Here is a 19,596-nt window from a genome sequence, read left to right on the forward strand (position 1 = left end):
AGCATGGACAAAATCTTGGGAAAAAAATCACCCCATGAAACTTTTTCTCTGAAACATATTATCAAAAAAAAAAATAGCTTAAATTCAGGCATGGTTCTAATTTATACACAATTACATCTCATAGCCAAATATGATTAAGCAATGCATAAATCATCAGAGTTGATGTTTGTATTCAGCGGCTCAGAGTATTAGCAACACTGCAAAAGATGTTCTACCTCAGCAAAATTAGAACAAAACAACCAAATCAGCATTCATCAAAAGTCCCATTTATTTCAGTAATTTGATCAGCAAATGAAACAAATCTGCATTGTTTGGGGGGTAGACCCACGTGAGAAACACATGCATTAAACATTTATTACAATAACTGCTCACCATTAATTTTTAGACGCTGAAAGTTGAAGCATTCCACTCATTTAGGCTGGAGAACAAACAAGGAATACGCTAGCGTGCAGAAACAATAAGTGAGTTAGTTAGGCCAGTCCCGCTCTACAGGATTACTGTGTAGAGTGAAATCCACTAGAATCCAATGTGGCTTTAAGGATAATCCCATCAGAACTGCAACAGTGCAGCAGTACTACAGAACACCCAAGCCTGTTAGCATTGTTGAGAGCCTATAGTGAAGGAAAGGGGGAAATATGACAAAGAGTGGAGCAAACCTTGTTAAAAAAAATACTTAACACACTGACTTCTATTGTACAAGACAAATATTTTAACAGCCTGCTGCCAACAAAGCACCACATCTTATGACATTAGCATGTATCCTCTAACAAAAACAGGTTGTAAACTAGTTACACAGATAGAAAACTAAGTCAATCTTTGCATCATCATGGAAAACACATCTCCTGGTTTAAGTAGTTAAGTCATATAAAGCTCTGTAACATGAATCCATTTGAAAAACACCTTCTAGGAAACGAATAAAAAGCCTGAGTTACCCACAGTAATTGTTATGCATGTCCGTAAGATCATACTGAGTTAATATTCACCCCTGTTGCCTGTTTTAATTAATGAGGACATGTTTGTTTTGATGCTTCCATCCTTTCAGTATGACTGTAATATTCTCCTGATTTATGGAAAACAAGTGCTATGGAGGCAAAAATTACACCCACACTGGTGTAAATCTTTTTAGCCTATATCCTTAATGTTAAATCATTTGATATAATGTATTTTTGATAATGTCTTACCAGTCAGCTAAACTGACTTGACTTAAAAATCAGATATTAATAGGGAGCAAACTTCTGGCGCTCAGATTTTTTGACGCCAGAGGGTGTCATTTTTGCGGTGTAAGGGGATAAACCCTGTGCTAGGCTGGAAGCAGCGGCTTGGTGGACGGCCAGGACAGGGAGAGTTTTCATGCCAAGGAGGCTGGAAATGGGTACGGCGTAGTGTTGGTTTTGGATGGTGGATAAGGTGGAAGGAGAGTGGACGTTAATGGTGGTTGGGGTTGTGGCCGCCAGGACAGCCATAGAGGTAGCAGCAGTGGAGGCAGTAGGAGCTGACTGAGAGAAGCTCATGTTGAGGTCAACTGGGGTTGCTGAGGAAGCGGCCTGCATGGTGTATTTAGCCATCTCTAAGCTGCAGGTTGTGACGTTTGGAGGAGGGGTGAGGATGTATGGGGGGGGGGGGGGGGGTATTAGGAGAACAGTGTGAAAAATGAATGGGGAGAATGGGTGAGACAAAGGAGGAGGGAGGTGAGAGAGGGGAGAAAACATAAGAATCAAAGAAGGAATGTGTTAAAAAGCAGAGACAATAAGGGTTTTAATGCAGTCAAGATAACAGTGCAGTGAGCTGAAACAAATCCAGTCTCACCAAGAGCACAACAACTGCCCTCATACATTGGCATGGTGTTTGGCTGTCTTATCACCAGGCTGTGATGTAAAGCTCTGCTGGACGTGGCCAACCTGCATAATGTCTTACCTGGCGTTGATGAGGTACTGGGCCACGCTGATGCTGGCCGGCGAGCCTGTGATCGTGACTTGGCGCATGGGTGAGCCATCAGTGGCACTGGCAATTTTGATGTGAGCTCCAGAGACCTGGCGAATCTCATTGATCTTGCTGCCTTGTCTTCCAATTATGCAGCCAATAAACTAGACGGGGAGAAATGTAAATAACAAAACAGCTCACGTTTCCATGTTTTCCAAGAGTTAGATTTCTAAGCAGCATCTTTAAGCAACTATTATGGTGGCAGCAGCAACAAAGTGTCCTGGTAGATTTCTACAGAGGAAAACCACCTCCCTAGCCATGTTAATATAATAACACAAAAAAATCCCCATAATGAATTATACCCACATTACTAAAACACCTTTCTGTGATTACTAGATCAAAAGGAATGACAGCTGACAATATTCAGAATGGTCAATGGAGTGCTTTGCTACTCTGTTATTGTGAGGGAGCTGTTAGACATTTTCGGTGATAGCATATGTCATCACTTTCCTGCCAAGAGCAATCATTTAGCTAAACTTATATATGAGAGTGATATCTATACATATATTTATATTTATTCCTTATACAGAAAACATGTATCTAAGATATGTGTTAAAGCCTTGATACATTGATCCATTTTTCGTCTTTCAAGCTAATAATAATAATAATGATGATAATAATAATAATAATAATATTAGAACAAAAATAATGTGTGCTTTGAATCTGTGCAGTCATTTATGTTTAGCAGAAAGAGACAAAGGATAAATTACCGTGTGCACTGTGGTGTCAATTTCTCATATAATCATGTATTAACATATACTGTTTAAATTGTGTTTCTGGAATGTGGGAAAGACTGTCTACGAGAGGTAATAATTAGCTGAGCCTGGGGTAGAAAAGCAGATGAGAGAAGTGTGGGTTACAAGGGGGTTAATGAACGGCTGGTTTTTTATGGGTAGTAAGACATTTGGGCCAGGAAAAAGGATTCAGAGAGATGATCAGGCCAACATTCTTGTTGACCTGGCCGTCTTGGCCTGGCTATTTAAGATGTCTTTTCTGTATGACCTGGGTCAGACCTCTAAACTATTCCATGGTGAAGGAGATCTGAACCAGCTGAACAGATTCTGTTGTACTCTTGACTCTGATTCAATTAAATATGACTTGAAGACAAACTTGTCATGTTTGAATGATTATTTGTTCACTTCTCGAGGAAATCAAGATTTCCACCACAAGCACCTTTACAGAACGTGAAACATTACAGTGTTCATAAATTGCTCATTAGCTGTCCACCTAGGAGGTGTTAATGTCGGGAGTAGCATGAGGATTATTAGTGCTGGAGGAACGCAAACAAGGTTGGCACTTACATCATTAGGGATTGCCAGCTCTTGTGAACTTGTGTGGGCAGATGCATCCAATCCTGCAAAGTAGGACAAGGAATGCTAACAACAGCATGACACTGATGGCTTCCACTTTCATGGCACGACAAGTTGCCCTACTTTGTCTGGTTTATAACTGTGTTACATTGCTAAATTGGGAACATGGAAATGGCATATGACAGACACATACATATTCAACACATAAAAGTGAGCATGTTTCAAAAGATCCATCACACCGGTACAGCCAATGCCATCATAATGTTGTAGTGTTTTTTGCTCTCAGTTAGTTGTGGCGAATATGAGTACATGGGGTGGTTGAGGTCAGGGATGGTCTGGCCAAGACAATGTTAGATTTAGAGGAGAAATGTTGCAGAGGTGAAGGATGGGGTCAAGAGATTGGGATTTCTTTTTTGTTTGATTGTTTTGGACAGGGAAGCTGGGCAAGTGGAGCTGAAATTTTTTGGGAGGATTTGAGTGATAGTGAGAAATTAGTTAAATATTTACTAAACTGTAAATATTTTCTGCCATTTTTCACATCACCCTCTTTAAAAACTCTAGTTTTCTTTTGTATTCTAACCTTTGTATTATTCTGTGTGCTTCAATCTGTCACATACTATCAGATTACACATATTTCAGTGACAAACTTGTAAGTTTGTTGACAATAAACTAGTTTGTTGGCTCAATCTTAATACTTCATTATCATTCTCCACCTGTTTACTTTATCCTCAGGTACAAATAGATGGAAATTCCAATGCAAAAGAGAGCAGGTCTTTTTTGACATATGTATATATCTCTAAAGCCACCTGCTACAAAAAATACTGTGAGAAAGTCTGTAAGCACTGAAGGAATGGAGACATCCTTGATCCTCTCTGAGGTGACTGGGTTGTTTTGATGGTGTGATTCGAAGAGGAGTGAAAACAGAGGGATAGATGGACTTCCCTGGGGAGCCGTGGGTACGTACCAGGGAAGGTAGGGTTGCTCTGCCCAAGGGAAGGGAGGGGGATATGCTGCATAGCCAACTGGTGAAGCTTGGTCAACTGCAGGGTAGGAAGGAAGTTAGAGCTAACCAATCAAACTGGATTATTTCAGAGGAGCTGACAGCTACAATACAGAGCCAATCTGAAGTTCACAAACATCACAGATGGTGTCAGTACGAGGAGATTCATTTCCTTCAGAAAGCATGCTGGCTTATCTAGGCATTCATCTGAAAATGCAGACACATATCTGGCTACAAAGCTACATCTGATCATGAACTCCTAACTCTTTGATTTCATTTCATCAGTGCATGCTGCTACTGTGTGTTAGAGTTAGTAATGTCGACAGATCAGGGTTACTGGAGTTTCATCTTTGCAGTGAAGGGCACATGGAGGGCGTAGTGGTTGTTTGGAAGGAGTGGGCAGGAGTAGGTCATTTGGGGCACATGTCAGTCACTCAAACGAACATACTTACATCTTGATGTGCAAAAGCATACTGCCCTGGAATTGCGAAGGCCTGGAAAGAATAAACAGGAGATGTGGTTGCGTGACTGAGAGGTGCAGGCATGTTTTAACATGTCATTTGAAATGAGAATCTGTCACACAGTATGAAGAGCATACTCAGTGCCGTGGCTGCATTTCTGAAAATCCATTCCTGACCTCTTTTCCATAGCTCTAATGTGTATAGATTTGATGGAATTTCATCTAAATGTCATCTGCTGTTCCCCCATCCACTTTGGCCGTGGCCCGGAATCCAATAACAGATGTCTGATAGGTCAGAAGAGACTGTGCCAAATTCAGGACAGCGGCTAGCCAGCTCTTTGAAAAACATGTGCTTGGGTCACGACATCTTTCAGATTCCACACGGCAGAGGAATTATTAATGTAAACGGCTGTGATTCATACCACTTTACACATTACAACTTGGCTGAATTATTTTTGAATAAGATCATTTCCACATCTTTCTTCTCACACCATACAGTATGATTAGATATTGTTTAATAATTACACAGGCGTGTCCTTCTCGTGGTGAAAACATGCTTAATGATCTGTGTGACCCTGAGAGGCCACACATAAGGAGCCTATTCAATTGTTGTGATTTTTTTCTCCAAAAAGGCTAAAATCACAGCTGAATAGCCTGCAATTGGGTACTTACTTGTGCAGCGTGCTGTGGTGCTAATACTGCATGGGCTCCTGCAGGTATGGCCTTAGGACGGTAGGGAATAGTCGCTCCTTTTGGCGGAGACTAGAGACGCAGTCATGCCAACCCAAAAGGGAAGAAAATTAATTCAACGCTACACCTGAGAAAAGAATGGCACTGAGGCATTTTATATCCCTTTTTTATGTCACTTGCTGGATCTTTTTTATACTCAAGTCATTGCTTGAACATGATATGAAACCATGGGCCAAAGAAACCGATGAAAACATTTTAAAAAGATATTTTTCTCTCTGACAATTCAAAGATGTCAAGTTGTTGATTCTGATCTTAAATCTGAACACAACATCCCATTTTACCCATTTTACCAGCTTATGTTAATCACAATAAAAAAGTGATCATAATATACATCAATTATTATTATGTAACAGAGGTATTGTACGCCAGATGGTAACAAAGTCCTTATATCTCTGGTGGTAACAGGGACTATTTGGGGAGCTCAGCTATTCAACTAAACCAAACAATACTAACTGGATCAATATAAATATAAATTATGATTTAATTTTAATATAATATATCCATTATCATTGAGGCCATATGTTGCAAACAGAGAAAATAAAATACTCAAATCAAATTAATGGGTGGACACTTTGGCAAGTAATGGACAACAGTTTTGAAATATTTAGCCATAAATAAATAGATAAACAGTTGAGAGTCAGCTAATATATCGCTCAGACTGTAAATGTCCTAAATGTGCTGCTGAATGTCTTCTACCGCGGCCTGAGCCAATGTGATCTGCTTGACACGTAAATAGAGCTGTTGAACGTGACGATCATCGGCTGTCTGACAGTGCTTACCTCCAGCATGACAGAACAGATGTGCCTTACACACTGAGTGATGGCCTGCGGAGTGCCGGAGATTGTGACAGCCCTCTCTGTAGAGTCCGGCAGCATGTCTCCTGCCACCTGAACCTGAGCGCCTGTGGTCTGAACATCGCCAGACAATAGAAGGAACAGAGTCTATTTATTGCTGAAAAGAGCGCAACCATCGCCCAAATTGAAATTCTGTTTCAGGCACCCGCAAATTACCCCCAAAACCATTTTGACATGCAGGGAGCAGCTGCAAGCCAAACAGCGTATGTGTGCTCCAATATTTGTGAGAGGCGTGCACAAATATTGCCCATTCAGAATGAGTATTCAGCCTCCGCTGATCTTTACAGGCATAATGAATGGGATTTTCATGAGCAGTAACCCAAAAAGTGCACACATTTGGAGGCTGACAGATACAAGAAAAGTTTGACTTGAGTGTTTGATACTTGACGTGTCGGAGCCCTGGAGGGGGCAGGTTTTATGTCCCTGTGTGGGCACAGAAAAACAACTTTGTGATAGAAAGTAAGAAATGAAAGAGGACTCGTACCTCTCTGATCTCTTTGATCTTGGAGCCTCCTTTGCCAATCAGTGAGCCACACTGGCTCCCTGGGAAAACCAGGCGAAGTGTCACAGGTGGCTTGCTTGTCACGTTGCTGTTTGTCATTGCTGCAGTAATGTCCTGAGGGACAATTCAAAAATATGTTCGGTTTTTCTCTGAGCACAGGCTGTGAGAATGTCAGCTTGATTTGACAATTTTTTTTTGCAAGGAGCATTCACTGTCGTCCAGACTGCAGACTGTGTCTTCAAAGAATCGCTCTTAAATTCTTGTGTAAAACAATATAATATTTTTTACGACATGCAGAAAGATGCGGTGGAGTTTTTTGCGTGTTAGTTTCGCCGTACCTCTTCGAACTTCTGTGCGATCATGGAGAAAGCTCTGAAGATGCCCTCTGTAGGTCCTGTGATCGTAACTATTCTCTCAGGAGACGATCCCTCTGAGATGTTGATACGAGCACCACTCTGGAAAACACACAGCCTCAATTATTTCAGCTTTGATGAGGTGTAATTGCGCGCAGGAAACACATTAGATCGTTTATGGTTCCACAGTATGGATGTGAAAATGAATTCTCACCTCCTCCCTCATTTTCTTTACTGTTTCTCCTTTCTGGAACCATGTAAGGAATAATAAAAGAGAAGGTTTGGTTAGCTTTATAAGACAAGAAAGGGAGAAGGAAAGCAGTATAAATCAATAAATGCTGATAGATTTTGAAATAAATCTACCTTCCCAATTATGCTGCCAACTTCCTGCGAATGAAAAGATAACAAGGCGTGAAACAAGTGGCAGCGCACAAGATTTTCTCCAAACAGCTTTTCACACTTGGAGCCGGGTGTAATCCGTTAAACCACAATGACATGCTATTACCAGACAGTTAGGCTTTTACTACAAAAATACACTAAATTACTTTAACTATTCCCATGTCGGTCTATTACCTTTCCGTGCATCAGCAGCCTTAGCGTCAATGTAACATTCAGACTCCCATCTGAAGCCATTTCCTCCTTGTCTGACATCCTCTGTGGTTTCCGAGCGTAAACACTCTGCAAAAAGAAAGAAATTGTCTGAAAGACAGTTCCCTTGTATAACCTGTGATCTAGCATTTCAGGTGGTCCAGAAAAAATATCTCTTAAGTCTAACAGGTGTTCCGCAAGTGGACTTAATTCATCATAAGTCAAATCATTAGGAGTGGAGAGTATTGTATTTAATTTTGAAACATTTCCAATATTTTTTCCCTAAACCTTCAGTTTTCTGTTGAGTCATTATGGACTGCTCACACTCAACAACCCTCCTCTTCTGTTTACTATGGTCAAACTGCTGCGGCGGCAGGAAATGTGAAATGTATCATCTGTTGGGAAAGAGCTACCAGACCCAGCAAATGTAAAAGCTTTCATGAACCTGGTGTAAGTTGCGTCATCATTGTTAAATCACTCTGCAGCAGTGATTAAAAAAAAAAGAAAAAGAAAAGGAAATGTGTAAAATCGTAATGGAGAACGTAAAGTAGGTGGAAAATGCTCTAAAGTTGGAACAGTGGCTTTTAGGCTGCTAAAACGAGCCAAATTCCCTTTTTAAAACAATCATCAGGGGGCTGATGCTCTCTGCAGAGTCGTGGAACATTGGTATTTGTCTTCTGATCGTGTAGTTGTGAGCGAGGGAAGATAAGCCAATCGCTAGGTACAATCTTCACATGGGACAGTGTCTTTAGTTCCAGCTAAATACAAGTTGTGTGACTCCCTCTGATTAGATCAAATACAAAGGAAGTCTCTTGTGCCATGGAAGCCTGAGGATCAAGTGTGTGTGTGTGTGTGTGTGAGTGTGTGTGCCTCTTAATATCACACTGACACCACACAATGTTGGCTCAGTCGTGGCCTCTGATCCAATTTGTTGCATTTGCCGAACAAATAAAGAAGATGCAGTGGAGGCAACTTCTGGCATCATAACAGAGAGAATGAGAGACTTTTAACTCAATAAAGGATCTTTTTTATTGGATCATCGTTGTTCTGAGAACGTATTTATTACATTTACTTATACTAGGATTGATGAAGTTCAGTATTAGAAACACATGCACAGAAAACCTAGATTGTATTTGTACCTACAAAAATTACTACAACTGAAACTACTAATAACTAACATTTGTAACTAATAAACAAAATAGTGTAAATGAAAAAAGATGCTGTAAAAAGGGCCGCTTAGATTTTGGATCGACTGATTAGTTAGTCACATGTCAAACTTAAAATCTGGAACTAAAATTTGCTGCTTCATGTAAACAGTGGATTTACTTGCTAAGACCTTGATGTGATGTCAAAAGGGAGGAGGTAACATGGCGGCATGCTATTGGTGAGTGTGTACGAGGTTAATCCAGACTTTAATTCTATCCTACTCCATGGTTTTAACCCTATGGCATTTTAAAGCAATAGTTCAACATTTTGGGTGAAACACTTATCCTCTTTCCTGCAGAGTTAGATTAAAAAAGATACTACTCTCGTGTTTGTACAGTAAATATAAAGCTAAAGACATTCTGTTTATCACGGCGACAAGAAAGTCTATGCCCCAACAGTGTTGAACATGACCTTTGACCCTCCCATAGACCCAGGCTTGGATACTCACACAAACCAATAAATACAGAACTCCCTGCCGCCATTCCACACCTAAAAAAACCAGAAGACCAAAAATGAGTAAGTTTGACTCCAGCATGCTCATTCTGATCATAACACAATGTCATTGTGGCTGTATCCGTGTAATAATGGGCAAATAAAACAAATCTTTCCATGCAGTGAGTTTACAATACGATATTGTTCCAGAACATTCCAGCGTTGATAATACCAAACTGAGCTAAAGGACTAAATCCAAACCATATCAGGAATAAGTGGATATGGTGTGTTTTTGCTAAAAAAGACTCACAGCTTATGCATCATTATAAAGTTGCAGTCAATACATCAAATAAACAGCAACGTATCTGTCTAATCCTATGGCCCAGGATTTGTTTAGTTAATGCTAAGACCCTTTTGACCCATTTCTGTCACCTCTCGCACGTCAGCGCCCACTCAAGACTTTCAAACAAAACACTGGTGCACAATAGCCCCCACAGACTATACGTGATAAAACAGATAATCTAAAGGAACCCAGCACCCACCGCACTGACAGGCAACGTGTTTCATAGACAATAAAAAAACAGGGGCATTAATCCATGAGGGAATTGGAGAACAATGACTAAGTGGATGCTTGAAGAATTATATTTGAAAACATACTCAAATTTGAGGCAAACAAAGATTTTGAAGATTGTGATGGAAAAGATTATAGCATACGACAAGATTTTTGTTCGTATTATAGTGCTTTTAGGAATTAAACTCTTACACAGGCATTCATTTTAAAAAATCATCACATTTTGAAAGAACATGTGTCAAATAGTTTATCTTTATCACAAAGAAAGATTTCTACGAGCATAACAGTAATTGCTTATTCAATATCTAAACTTAGGTTCTTTTCATTACTATTTGTGAGCGACCACATACTAGATTAAAAGCATGGGGCCTAACAGCATGGCATTCCTCCCTCAACCCAAGGGTTTCAGTACTGGAGATCCAAACACCCCAAACCATCTTCTGAATCTAAGATTTCAACAATGTGCACATTTACAGCACAGCAGAGTTACAGAAAAAGAAAAAGAACCAGCTCAAATTCAGGATTCAGGAGTAGTGTGTTAGAACAAATCCTTGCCATTTTTATTTACTGTTAGATAAGCATAACCAAAAGATAGGGTGAATTAAAAGGTTCACTTGAACTTCTAGTCTGTCTAAATCCCAACATTACTGTCGTCTACATCATTGTTACCAACAGCATCTGAGCTGTGTACCCTCTGACCCTTCTCTCAGCCAAAGGCCTGTAATGCAACAAGAATGATCGGTATAAAGCACTGACCTTAAATACAGAATACTTGCTCCTCTTCTTTATTTCTTTTATCTCCAAAATGAACGGCCTTTTAGTTTGTAGTCCGTGTTCAATGTTTGCCCCCTTTGTTAGTTATCCACAGAGTGGACAGATGGCTCCCTGTGCCCTCAGACCGGCTGGAGCGGAGGCTGGCTTTGCTATTAGTCCCTCAGCTTAGCCCAAGATAAGCCCCTACGCAGGGCAAGTGAACCCGCATCTCTCGCTTAATTCTCCCTGTCACAGCCACCAAAGAGGCGTTCCTCCGCACGGAGATCCACGAGCTGAAGAGGCCTGAGGGCAGGGCACTGTCCAGCATGTAGAGCGGGCTACACTTACAGCCACCGCAACAGAAGAAGAAAAAAAATCAGGGAGGTGTAGTCTAGCCTTTTGCAGTCATCAGAAACACACAGAGACACAGAAGAGAAGCTTTGTTAACCAATGTTGCTCTGTGACTAGTAACTCTGCATGACTGCTGTGTTCTTCATTAGATTTTCAGAGAGCTTCCTGCCACTACAGGGCCGGATTTTCTCTAAAAATAAATCTCCCTGTAAGAAATCGGTGCTTTGTACAAGGAACGCGACTAATTGAAGGCCGGGATGGACAATGTGGTGTTTGAGTTATTTAGTGATGTTAAGCACAATGTCTTCGTGGGGTGCCCCCCCCCCCCACCCCCACTGCCTCTGCCCTCCCCCACACCAAGCCCTTCTGCCCTCGTAATGAGGCCATACTGGATACAATACAGCCCTTCTGCACAGAAAGAAAAAAATCTATTCAGCTGAGCTTCAAAATGTGAAGGAAATGAATCAGTGAAGCATAAATGGCATATTTAATTACTATTCAGTGCGTTGCACAGAGACAATGATGGCTGCTGTGAGCCTCATGGCCGTCTATCAGACATCTAAGCGGCTCCACATTACATTCACTTCTCAACTAGGATTTCAATTCAACTTCCAAGTGATATTTCTATGATTAAAAGGGACTGAATGTCTCCGTGAGAACAGCAAAATGAAGATAATCCTTTAAATTGTGTGCATTTTGCCATTCTGGTGGGGCTTTTTCAGGGTTAAGACAAGGTTATATTAGGATGTGAGGTCTTGGAATGAACGAAGGTCAATAAAAGTCCACAAAAGTGTAATAAAACTTGTGTGTGGCAGGACTGCGAATCGCCTAAGAACGGGAACAAATCCAACAATGCTGACAAGGACACGACATCTGACCAAGTATGTGACAGTTATTTCTGTCTATTTAGAGCCCATGAGATGATCAGGTATTTCATACCAATCACTTGTGACTAATTTCCTCTCATTCATGTGCCTTGTGTGACAATGAGATTAAGGAGTCAGGGATTATATGTCATGGGATTACTGTGACGTGATTACTGAGACGTTTTGGTGTAATTGGTTACTGTTACATGCAAGTAAGGTAGATTCCAAGTGGGAATCGCCTAAAATTGAAATGAAATGGGAATGGTCAAAGGATGAATGTGACGTACACATGGTTCTTCCATCATTATCTGGCCTTAACTTTGACAACACTGCAGGTTTAGTATCCAGACTTGAAGTATTTATTACACTTGAATAATATGAACTAATCAATATTATTATCAATAGGATTTACATAACCCTCCATATACCTTGTGTGTCTGTGCAGACAGGATCTGGGGATTATGAGTAGTGGGATTATTGTAAAGTGAATTAACAGTTACTAAAAGAAGAGTACATTTTAAAATGTGTTGGAAAGAACAAACAGGAAAAAAATGTTTACGTATGTCTAATTCATAGAATTAACCAACTTATTTTCATTTGAACTGTTTTAATGAAACAGTAATCCATATCTTACTTTCCGGTTCAAATCCTGAAGCATCTTTGACCTCTGTGTTAAAGGTAAAGAGGTAAAACACAAAGTAACGTTTAATGTCCCCTGTCACATTTGACACACCTTTGAGTCATAATTTGGCCATAGTTATTTCCCAATGCTTAAAATCACAACACATGTCACAATGCATGGTCATTTGTGTTGAACATCTATATTGCACACAGCATATGTAGCCTATATTTGAAATAGATATTATTAGATATTAGATACTATTGGCCCAAACCCATATTTCCACCACACACAGTAAGACTGCGAGCAAACTTATATGCAAACACATCGAGTAGAAAACCTTTTCGAATAACGTTTTTGTCACGTGTTTTTTTTCTCCTTTTTGCCATGCCAAGTGAACAACAGATGTGACTGTCACATGATCGCAGAGCTGTTATGACTAACGTGAATTTCCTCTATTGACCAATATGCTCTCTGGACTCTCTCTCTCTCTTCCTGCACTTGGACTGCGGCTCAACTTTCGTGGGAGTGACTGTAAAAGTCAACTCCTCATATGTCGACTGTGTGAAGCGAGCCAGCGGCGGACAGCAGGACTTCGGACGGAGCAGCTGGCACGAAACGAGCTCTACTGTAAGACAGTGATTGTGTGCGTAACGACGCAGGCGGTAACAGCGGTCCCGCGGTGCGCTCCTCTGCTTGGGGGGCGGGGCTGGGGGGGGGGGGGGGGGGAGAAGCAGTGGGTCGATGGATCTCCAAACACTTTTCACTTTCGAAACTTTCCAGCAGGTCTGCGGTCCCTACGGGTACGGGGGGGACCTGCAGGACGTGGTCGAGCGGGAGTTCGCGCGGATTAAAGGTAACGATCGTGCGCGGCGGTGGCAGGAAGTGGCACGACGAGCGCGCACAAGGCCGATCGCTAACGGCCGCTGCGTTATTGTACACAGGCATCACATATCTGGATCATGCGGCGGCCACCCTGCACCCGGAGTGTCTGGTCCGGGACTATGCCCTGGACATTTCGAGCAATGTATATGGTGAGAGAAGTTACAATAAAGGCCTATGAGTGTTCCCATGAACGGTCGCATTAGTGTGTGTGTTCAACCATTCTATTTTTAAGTTTCCCGTTATTGTTTATTCCCCATGGCAGGAAACCCCCACAGCCACAGCCCCAGCAGCAGATTGACACATGACACCGTGGAGAGGATCAGATACAGGTAACGTCTGTTGGTGCCCTCAGGAGCCTTCATATGGGGGCCCATGTGAGACCTTTGAATTAAGCTTTTGCTGTTTCAAATTAGTACCAAAAAAAATAAAAAACGGAACATTTTTCTTACAGGGTATTGCAGCATTTTAACGCCAACCCCGAGGAGTACAGTGTGATCTTCACTTCTGGTTGTACGGCCGCGCTCAAATTAGTGGCAGAGAGCTTTCCCTGGAGGCCGCAGACTGAGAGCGAGGCGGGGAGTCGCTTCTGCTACCTCACCGACAGCCACACCTCTGTAGTTGGCATAAGAGGGGTGACTTCGGCCCGGGGGGTAGTTGCCATGCCTGTCTCCCCGCAGGAAGTGGAAAACAGGGCGAAGGAGGAGCCTCAGGGTGATGATGTTATTTGCCTGACGCCGCACCTGTTCTGCTACCCGGCACAGAGCAACTTCTCGGGGAGGAAGTATCCTCTCAGCCATGTAGAAGGCATCCAGGCAAGACGCCTTTACCCAGCGTGTGACCACCACGGCCGCTGGTTTGTGCTCCTCGACGCTGCCTCTCATGTCAGCTGTTCCCCTCTAAACCTACAGGACTGCCCTGCCGATTTCATTCCCATCTCCTTCTACAAGATCTTTGGCTTCCCTACAGGGCTGGGTGCCCTTATTGTCCGCAACGACGCAGCAGGCATACTAAAAAAGACTTATTTTGGAGGAGGCACAGCAGCAGCTTACCTTTCTGGAGAAGATTATTATGTGCATTCAGCAAGCATTTCTGACAGGTAAAGCACTGCACAACCCTGCCAAATCCTAGATATTCTCTGAGCTTACAGTTGCTCTGTAGTTCCTGCATTCTTATTCTAAAATGTTTTTCTTTCTCCTTGATACAGATTTGAAGATGGGACTGTCTCTTTCTTGGACATTGTTGCCCTAAATCATGGTTTTGAAGCTCTGTACAAGATCACAGGTTCTGTAACAAAGCATGTTGATTCATACAAAACATTAAAACCCTCCAAAGCTACAATGCACATGCATGTTGTTCATAATGATAATCTGCATCTAGTTAACGTCAACATCATCCCTGTCTTTATTCCTTTTTTTTGCCATTAGGGGGGATGCACAACATCCAGCAGCACACGTTTGGCTTGGCACGCTACACTTACATGCTGCTGTCAAGTCTTTGCCATGGCAACGGGCAACCAGTGGCTCGGATTTACACCGAAGGCCAGTTTGAGAGTCCAAGTACACAGGGTGCAATTTTAAATTTTAACCTCATGGATTCTTATGGACAGATAATTGGGTATTCTCAGGTACATAAAAAGGGAAATTGGACTTATTTCTATTTCATTACAGTTTCAATAAGGCATGTTTATGCATGGGCAGTGCATAGATGTATTATAACCATTCCTTTGTTGTGCTCAGGTGGACAGAATGGCCAGTCTGTACAATATTCACGTGCGCACAGGCTGCTTCTGCAACACCGGCGCCTGTCAGTCCTTCCTTGGGATCACCAATCAGCACATGAGGAGAAACCTGCAGGTATGATCAAGGAATAGGAAAAATGTCAGAGTCTGTGAAGGGCACAGAAGGGTAGAATAAAACATTGTCATTTTTTTCCCCTTCAAGGCCGGCCACGTCTGCGGAGACAGCATTGACCTGGTGGACGGCCAGCCGACCGGATCAGTTCGTGTGTCTTTTGGCTACATGTCAACGTTTGAAGACTGTCAAAAGTTCCTGAACTTTGTTGCCGAGTGCTTCGTAGAGAAACCCGTCAGAGTGGACCAAGTGAGACTAGAACAGCTAAAAACGACCACAGCAGCATCCCAGGGATCAAATGGAGATCTGCCTACCAAAATTACGAATGAAGAAATACATAGAGTAGAGGAGAAGAAGCCCATTGACGCATCACTGAAGCGATTTGGAGACAGAGATTCGAAAAGCCGCGTGGAGGCTTATACTCTCACCAGCATCTACATATATCCCATCAAATCGTGTGGAGCGTATGAGGTTTGAGCACAATCTTTTCATCACTTTTTTTCTTTCTCTGTCTCTCCTAGTTCTTTCCCTCTCTGTGTTTTGATCTAACCGTGCTGTTCTTCTTGCAGGTCCACGACTGGCCGGTGGGACCGCAGGGTTTACTATATGACAGAGGCTGGATGGTGGTGAACGGAAATGGCGTGTGTCTAAGTCAGAAGAGAGAGACACGTTTATGCTTAATTCGCCCACAAGTCCACCTGCCCTCCAACAAACTGCTCTTGCAGGCATCAGGTCAGACAGTGTGTCAATGGATCAGTGAAAATAAACACACCACTTAGCCTAATGAAAATGTCACCTGCAGGTGAATAAGTATATATTTGTTGAAAAAAAATTTTTTTCTCTGCATTGCCCTGCAGAGATGGATACCATTTCTGTTCCCTTGGATAACAACACTCAAACACATACAAGCTTTCAGGTGTGTCAGAGTAAAGTTTGTGGTGACAGGTGAGTTGGCAATAGAAGCAGCAGCTGCAGGAAATACTGTCACAAATATGTTTTTTTTTCTATATCTTTCACTCATATCAATGCATTCTCTCACTCCTTTGTTTTTGACACTACCTTTCTACAGTGTATGGCATTGTGAGGTCTGCCTCTGTTTCTGTTTTTCCAAATCATTTCAATGGAAAAACAAACAATGAGCAAGAGATGATATTAATGTCGTCTGACAGATACCTACATGACAAGTCATAGGAAGAAAGAAAAAAAACCTTGGATTAGATGTCACAGCAAATAGTTAGCAGCATCAAACTCTGTAGATTTCCCCCAGGGCCTCCTGAATATAAGCGTCCTTCTTCTTTCCCCCAGGGTGGAGACTGTCGACTGTGGGGATGAGGCTGCATCGTGGCTTTCTGACTTTCTTGGACAGCCGTGCCGCCTGATAAGACAAAGTCCTTATTTCACCCGAGAAATGAAGAAGAGGCCGAGCAGTGGTATGGTAGCCTACATATGAGCATTTCACCTGTGCTGCCTGGCGCTTCTTTTCTGTACTCCGGATCTATCTGTTATACTGTTCAAGAGCAATTTAAGGTCACATTTCTTGAAAATTGTTGTTGTAGCTGTGACCTTGCCTTCCTTCCTGCTGTTAACTGAGAAATCCAGGCAGAGTTGGGCAATATTAAGATATATGAGTGGTCCCAGTCGGTTCCAGTTAGGTGGAAATATTATTACTGACTCACCTCATTTAATAATTTCAAAAAAACATCTCTAAACAGGATCATCTATTTTACATGAACACCACCTACTGTGATTGAGAGTGCATTAAAACTGTCATCAAGCAAGCAGGGAAGTCAAAACAGTTAGCTTAACATACTAAATTAAACTGCTCAAAGTAACGGCTAAAAGGCCGAAATAGCTTAGACTAGTTGAAATAGTCAGCTAGACATAATGGATGAATGGATAAAACAGCTAAATGTAAAGGGTAAATAGTAAAAAATAGCTGTTTGAATAGATAAAACATGTAACAAATTAATTGTTAAAACAGCTAAAGATAACCGGTAGATGGTTAAAACTGCTTAAAGTAACAGCAGCTTAAAGTAATGGGTTAATGATTGAAATACCTAAAATAATTGCTAAACTGTTGAAAAGCTAAAAAAAAACAATCAAATATATAATTACTAATAATCAGTCAAATAGATAGCTTCTGCAACGCCATGTGGTACCAGTAAGAATGCAGACAATATGAATTTCTTGAACATCAGAGACTCAAATATACTTGCTACCAGCACTCAATCAGTTTTTTTAAACATGTATTTCAGTGTTCATGCTACGTTGAGCCTCTAAACGGCTGTGTAATGTCTTCTGCCTCTGAAGAAGCTGTCAAGTCGTCACAATATTGATACATTCACTAACATTTTCCACCCTCTCTATTGAAGCAGAACCTCAATTTGTAGGCTCTTTGGGATGCACATTGTTCAAACCAGAGATCAGAATGTTTTGCTGAAATCAAATAAGTCACTGGGGTAATATAAAGTATTTCCTTTCTAGCTTCCACCTCCACATCCCTGTCCCTGGCGAATGAAGCTCAGTATCTCATGATCAACCATGCCAGTGTGGAGCTCATTCAGAAACAAATGAGCACCAGGTTTGAGCACAGAATGTGTTATTAGAATATGCAGCGCTCCAGTGAAAAAAACAAAAACCAGGATGTGTTGTGACGCCCATACATTCACAATCCAGTGGATCATTTATGTAGGGTGACAAACTAACATGCAATTTCCATATCCCCCTATTCTTAGGCAGGAATATTCTGAGGGGGATCAGCTCTTTGACACGCAGAATGTCATTAGCCGCTTCCGAGCCAATTTAGTCATCGCTGGAGTCGAGCCATTTGAGGAAGATAATTGGTCACACTTGATTATTGGCAACACTCGATTTGTGGTGAGCTGACACTTTGAGATAAATGTTGAAATCTTCAAATGCAATAAGAGCAGGTTGCTCAAACAGGAATGTGCTCCCTGTGTGATTAACCCAAAGGTCGCAGGTCAGTGTGGAAGGTGCCAGATGGTTGGGGTGGACCAGGAAACCGGGACCAAAACAAAAGAGCCGTTAATGTCCCTGTCTGCTTACCGCATGGGGAAGGTCAGTCAAAAACAATTAATCGCTCCGAGATGTCGCGTGTGTGTGTGTGTGTGCGCGAATGAAAAGCATAATCACTTTACCTGGTATTTTGGGAATTTTTAGGTGACATTTGGTGTGTACCTGACCCATCAGCTACCAAAGGGTTCCCCTGCAGCCACTGTCCTCTCTGTTGGCTCCCTCGTACAACCAGAGCCACACGGTTCTCAAAGTGGTCATCTGCATCGACATCCACTTTGATTAATTTTTTAGTGACATCTTTGCCATTTCTGCACTGCACATCCTAGGGATCACCTGTCACACACAGAGAGGAGTTTCCATAGATGCAGCTCTTTTCTGTTTTTGTTGCCCCAGTGGCGTTTGTTCTCTGAAGTGTCCTCGTCATACCAGGGCATTCATATTTTATTCTATTTGAGTCTGTTTTGATGGGAAAATGTAATGAGATTTTTGGACGTGTGCAGGAAAGTCGATGTGAAATATTCAATCTGTGACAAAATTATAATTTTAATATGTTGCTGTTATTTTTGCCAAAAAAAGTCGGGCTTGATGCTTTAATCACTGTTCATGTTAACCTCCCAGACAGTCCTTCCACTGTTTCTCCCCATGGAGGTTTATATTGCTATTTATTCCAAACACAACATCACTATTACTGCTGCCAGAATTCTGAAACATGTTGCTCCCTATAATAAAATAAAAAAACAAAAAACCTACCAGACACTCAGTGTATATGTATGTATGTGCTCCCAAGTGGTGCTGTATTTGATGCCAGGACTTGTAATATTTTGAAGCTAGACAAATTCGTAATTCCTGAGAAGCAGTCAGGTGGCAAATACGTGCTTGTACATAAAATATGTATGTGCTTGACGGATCTGTCTGTGTCTGGCTACAAAACTCATACTGCTCACCTCAGCTGTAGTTATAGAAAGAGCTGTGTGTGTGTGTGTGTGTGTGTGTGTGCGTGTGTGTGTGTGTGTGTGTGTGTGTGTGTGTGTGTGTGTGTGTGTGTGTGTGTTAGTTTGGTAGCGATTTGGTGACTTCACAAGCCATCGGAAATGATTCACATGATTTTCACACTCATCAGCCAATTCGGTGACTCATATACTCTGGTTCCTCCTTCAGTATATGTCACATCTACCTCCTGCTGGTACACAGGCTGAACAGCAAGATGTGCACTCTGGAAATGATTGTTGC

At 41.8% G+C, this 19,596-nt stretch overlaps 2 protein-coding genes across 7 annotated transcripts; one reads left to right on the forward strand and one right to left on the reverse strand.

Annotated features, from left to right (window-relative positions):
* Positions 1–250: 250 nt before the first annotated feature.
* Positions 251–11,252, reverse strand: zgc:110045 (uncharacterized protein LOC664755 homolog). Of its 4 annotated transcripts, XM_035605101.2 has the most exons (14): positions 10,763–11,252; positions 9,452–9,492; positions 7,783–7,887; positions 7,573–7,596; positions 7,424–7,456; positions 7,195–7,311; positions 6,839–6,970; positions 6,280–6,408; positions 5,423–5,512; positions 4,743–4,784; positions 4,255–4,330; positions 3,282–3,334; positions 1,915–2,084; positions 251–1,572 (listed from the first exon to the last, which is right to left on the reverse strand). In XM_035605101.2, the coding sequence occupies exons 3-14, from the start codon at positions 7,858–7,860 to the stop codon at positions 1,218–1,220; spliced, it is 1,299 nt and encodes a 432-aa protein (XP_035460994.1). In that variant the 5' UTR covers positions 7,861–7,887; positions 9,452–9,492; positions 10,763–11,252; the 3' UTR covers positions 251–1,217. The 4 variants fall into 4 exon arrangements, with proteins under 4 accessions (XP_035460994.1, XP_035460995.1, XP_047190732.1 ...); XM_035605102.2 differs by lacking the exon at positions 9,452–9,492; XM_047334776.1 differs by lacking the exons at positions 9,452–9,492; positions 10,763–11,252 and having other exon boundaries at positions 7,783–8,823.
* A 1,781-nt stretch (positions 11,253–13,033) lies between these two features.
* Positions 13,034–19,115, forward strand: mocos (molybdenum cofactor sulfurase). Of its 3 annotated transcripts, XM_035605083.2 has the most exons (16): positions 13,036–13,451; positions 13,540–13,629; positions 13,743–13,809; positions 13,932–14,292; positions 14,389–14,576; positions 14,685–14,761; positions 14,905–15,104; positions 15,217–15,333; positions 15,421–15,801; positions 15,900–16,062; positions 16,188–16,275; positions 16,636–16,760; positions 17,815–17,911; positions 18,066–18,207; positions 18,304–18,408; positions 18,511–19,115. In XM_035605083.2, exons 1-16 carry the CDS (start codon positions 13,340–13,342, stop codon positions 18,643–18,645), a joined length of 2,448 nt encoding a protein of 815 aa, XP_035460976.2. In that variant the 5' UTR covers positions 13,036–13,339; the 3' UTR covers positions 18,646–19,115. The 3 variants fall into 3 exon arrangements, 2 of the variants coding, with proteins under 2 accessions (XP_035460976.2, XP_035460975.2); XM_035605082.2 differs by having other exon boundaries at positions 13,037–13,451; positions 13,932–14,576; XR_004784492.2 differs by lacking the exons at positions 17,815–17,911; positions 18,511–19,115 and having other exon boundaries at positions 13,034–13,451; positions 13,932–14,576; positions 18,304–18,359.
* Positions 19,116–19,596: the final 481 nt, after the last annotated feature.

Source organism: Scophthalmus maximus, chromosome 10 (assembly GCF_022379125.1).
Source record: "Scophthalmus maximus strain ysfricsl-2021 chromosome 10, ASM2237912v1, whole genome shotgun sequence".
Lineage (NCBI taxonomy): Eukaryota > Metazoa > Chordata > Actinopteri > Pleuronectiformes > Scophthalmidae > Scophthalmus > Scophthalmus maximus.

Excerpts from the sequence above, each read along its gene's own strand:
- zgc:110045 (XM_047334776.1), bottom strand. The coding sequence starts at position 7,947 with ATGCTAGATCACAGGTTATACAAGGGAACTGTCTTTCAGACAATTTCT. Across the intron at positions 7,457-7,572 it reads TTGGCAGCATAATTGGGAAG|AAAGGAGAAACAGTAAAGAA; the intron begins GTAGATTTATTT and ends ACATGGTTCCAG. Across the intron at positions 2,085-3,281 it reads AGCTGGCAATCCCTAATGAT|TTTATTGGCTGCATAATTGG; the intron begins GTAAGTGCCAAC and ends CTCCCCGTCTAG.
- mocos (XM_035605082.2), top strand. The coding sequence starts at position 13,340 with ATGGATCTCCAAACACTTTTCACTTTCGAAACTTTCCAGCAGGTCTGC. Across the intron at positions 16,063-16,187 it reads ACTGCTCTTGCAGGCATCAG|AGATGGATACCATTTCTGTT; the intron begins GTCAGACAGTGT and ends ATTGCCCTGCAG. Across the intron at positions 16,761-17,814 it reads GAAGAAGAGGCCGAGCAGTG|CTTCCACCTCCACATCCCTG; the intron begins GTATGGTAGCCT and ends TTTCCTTTCTAG.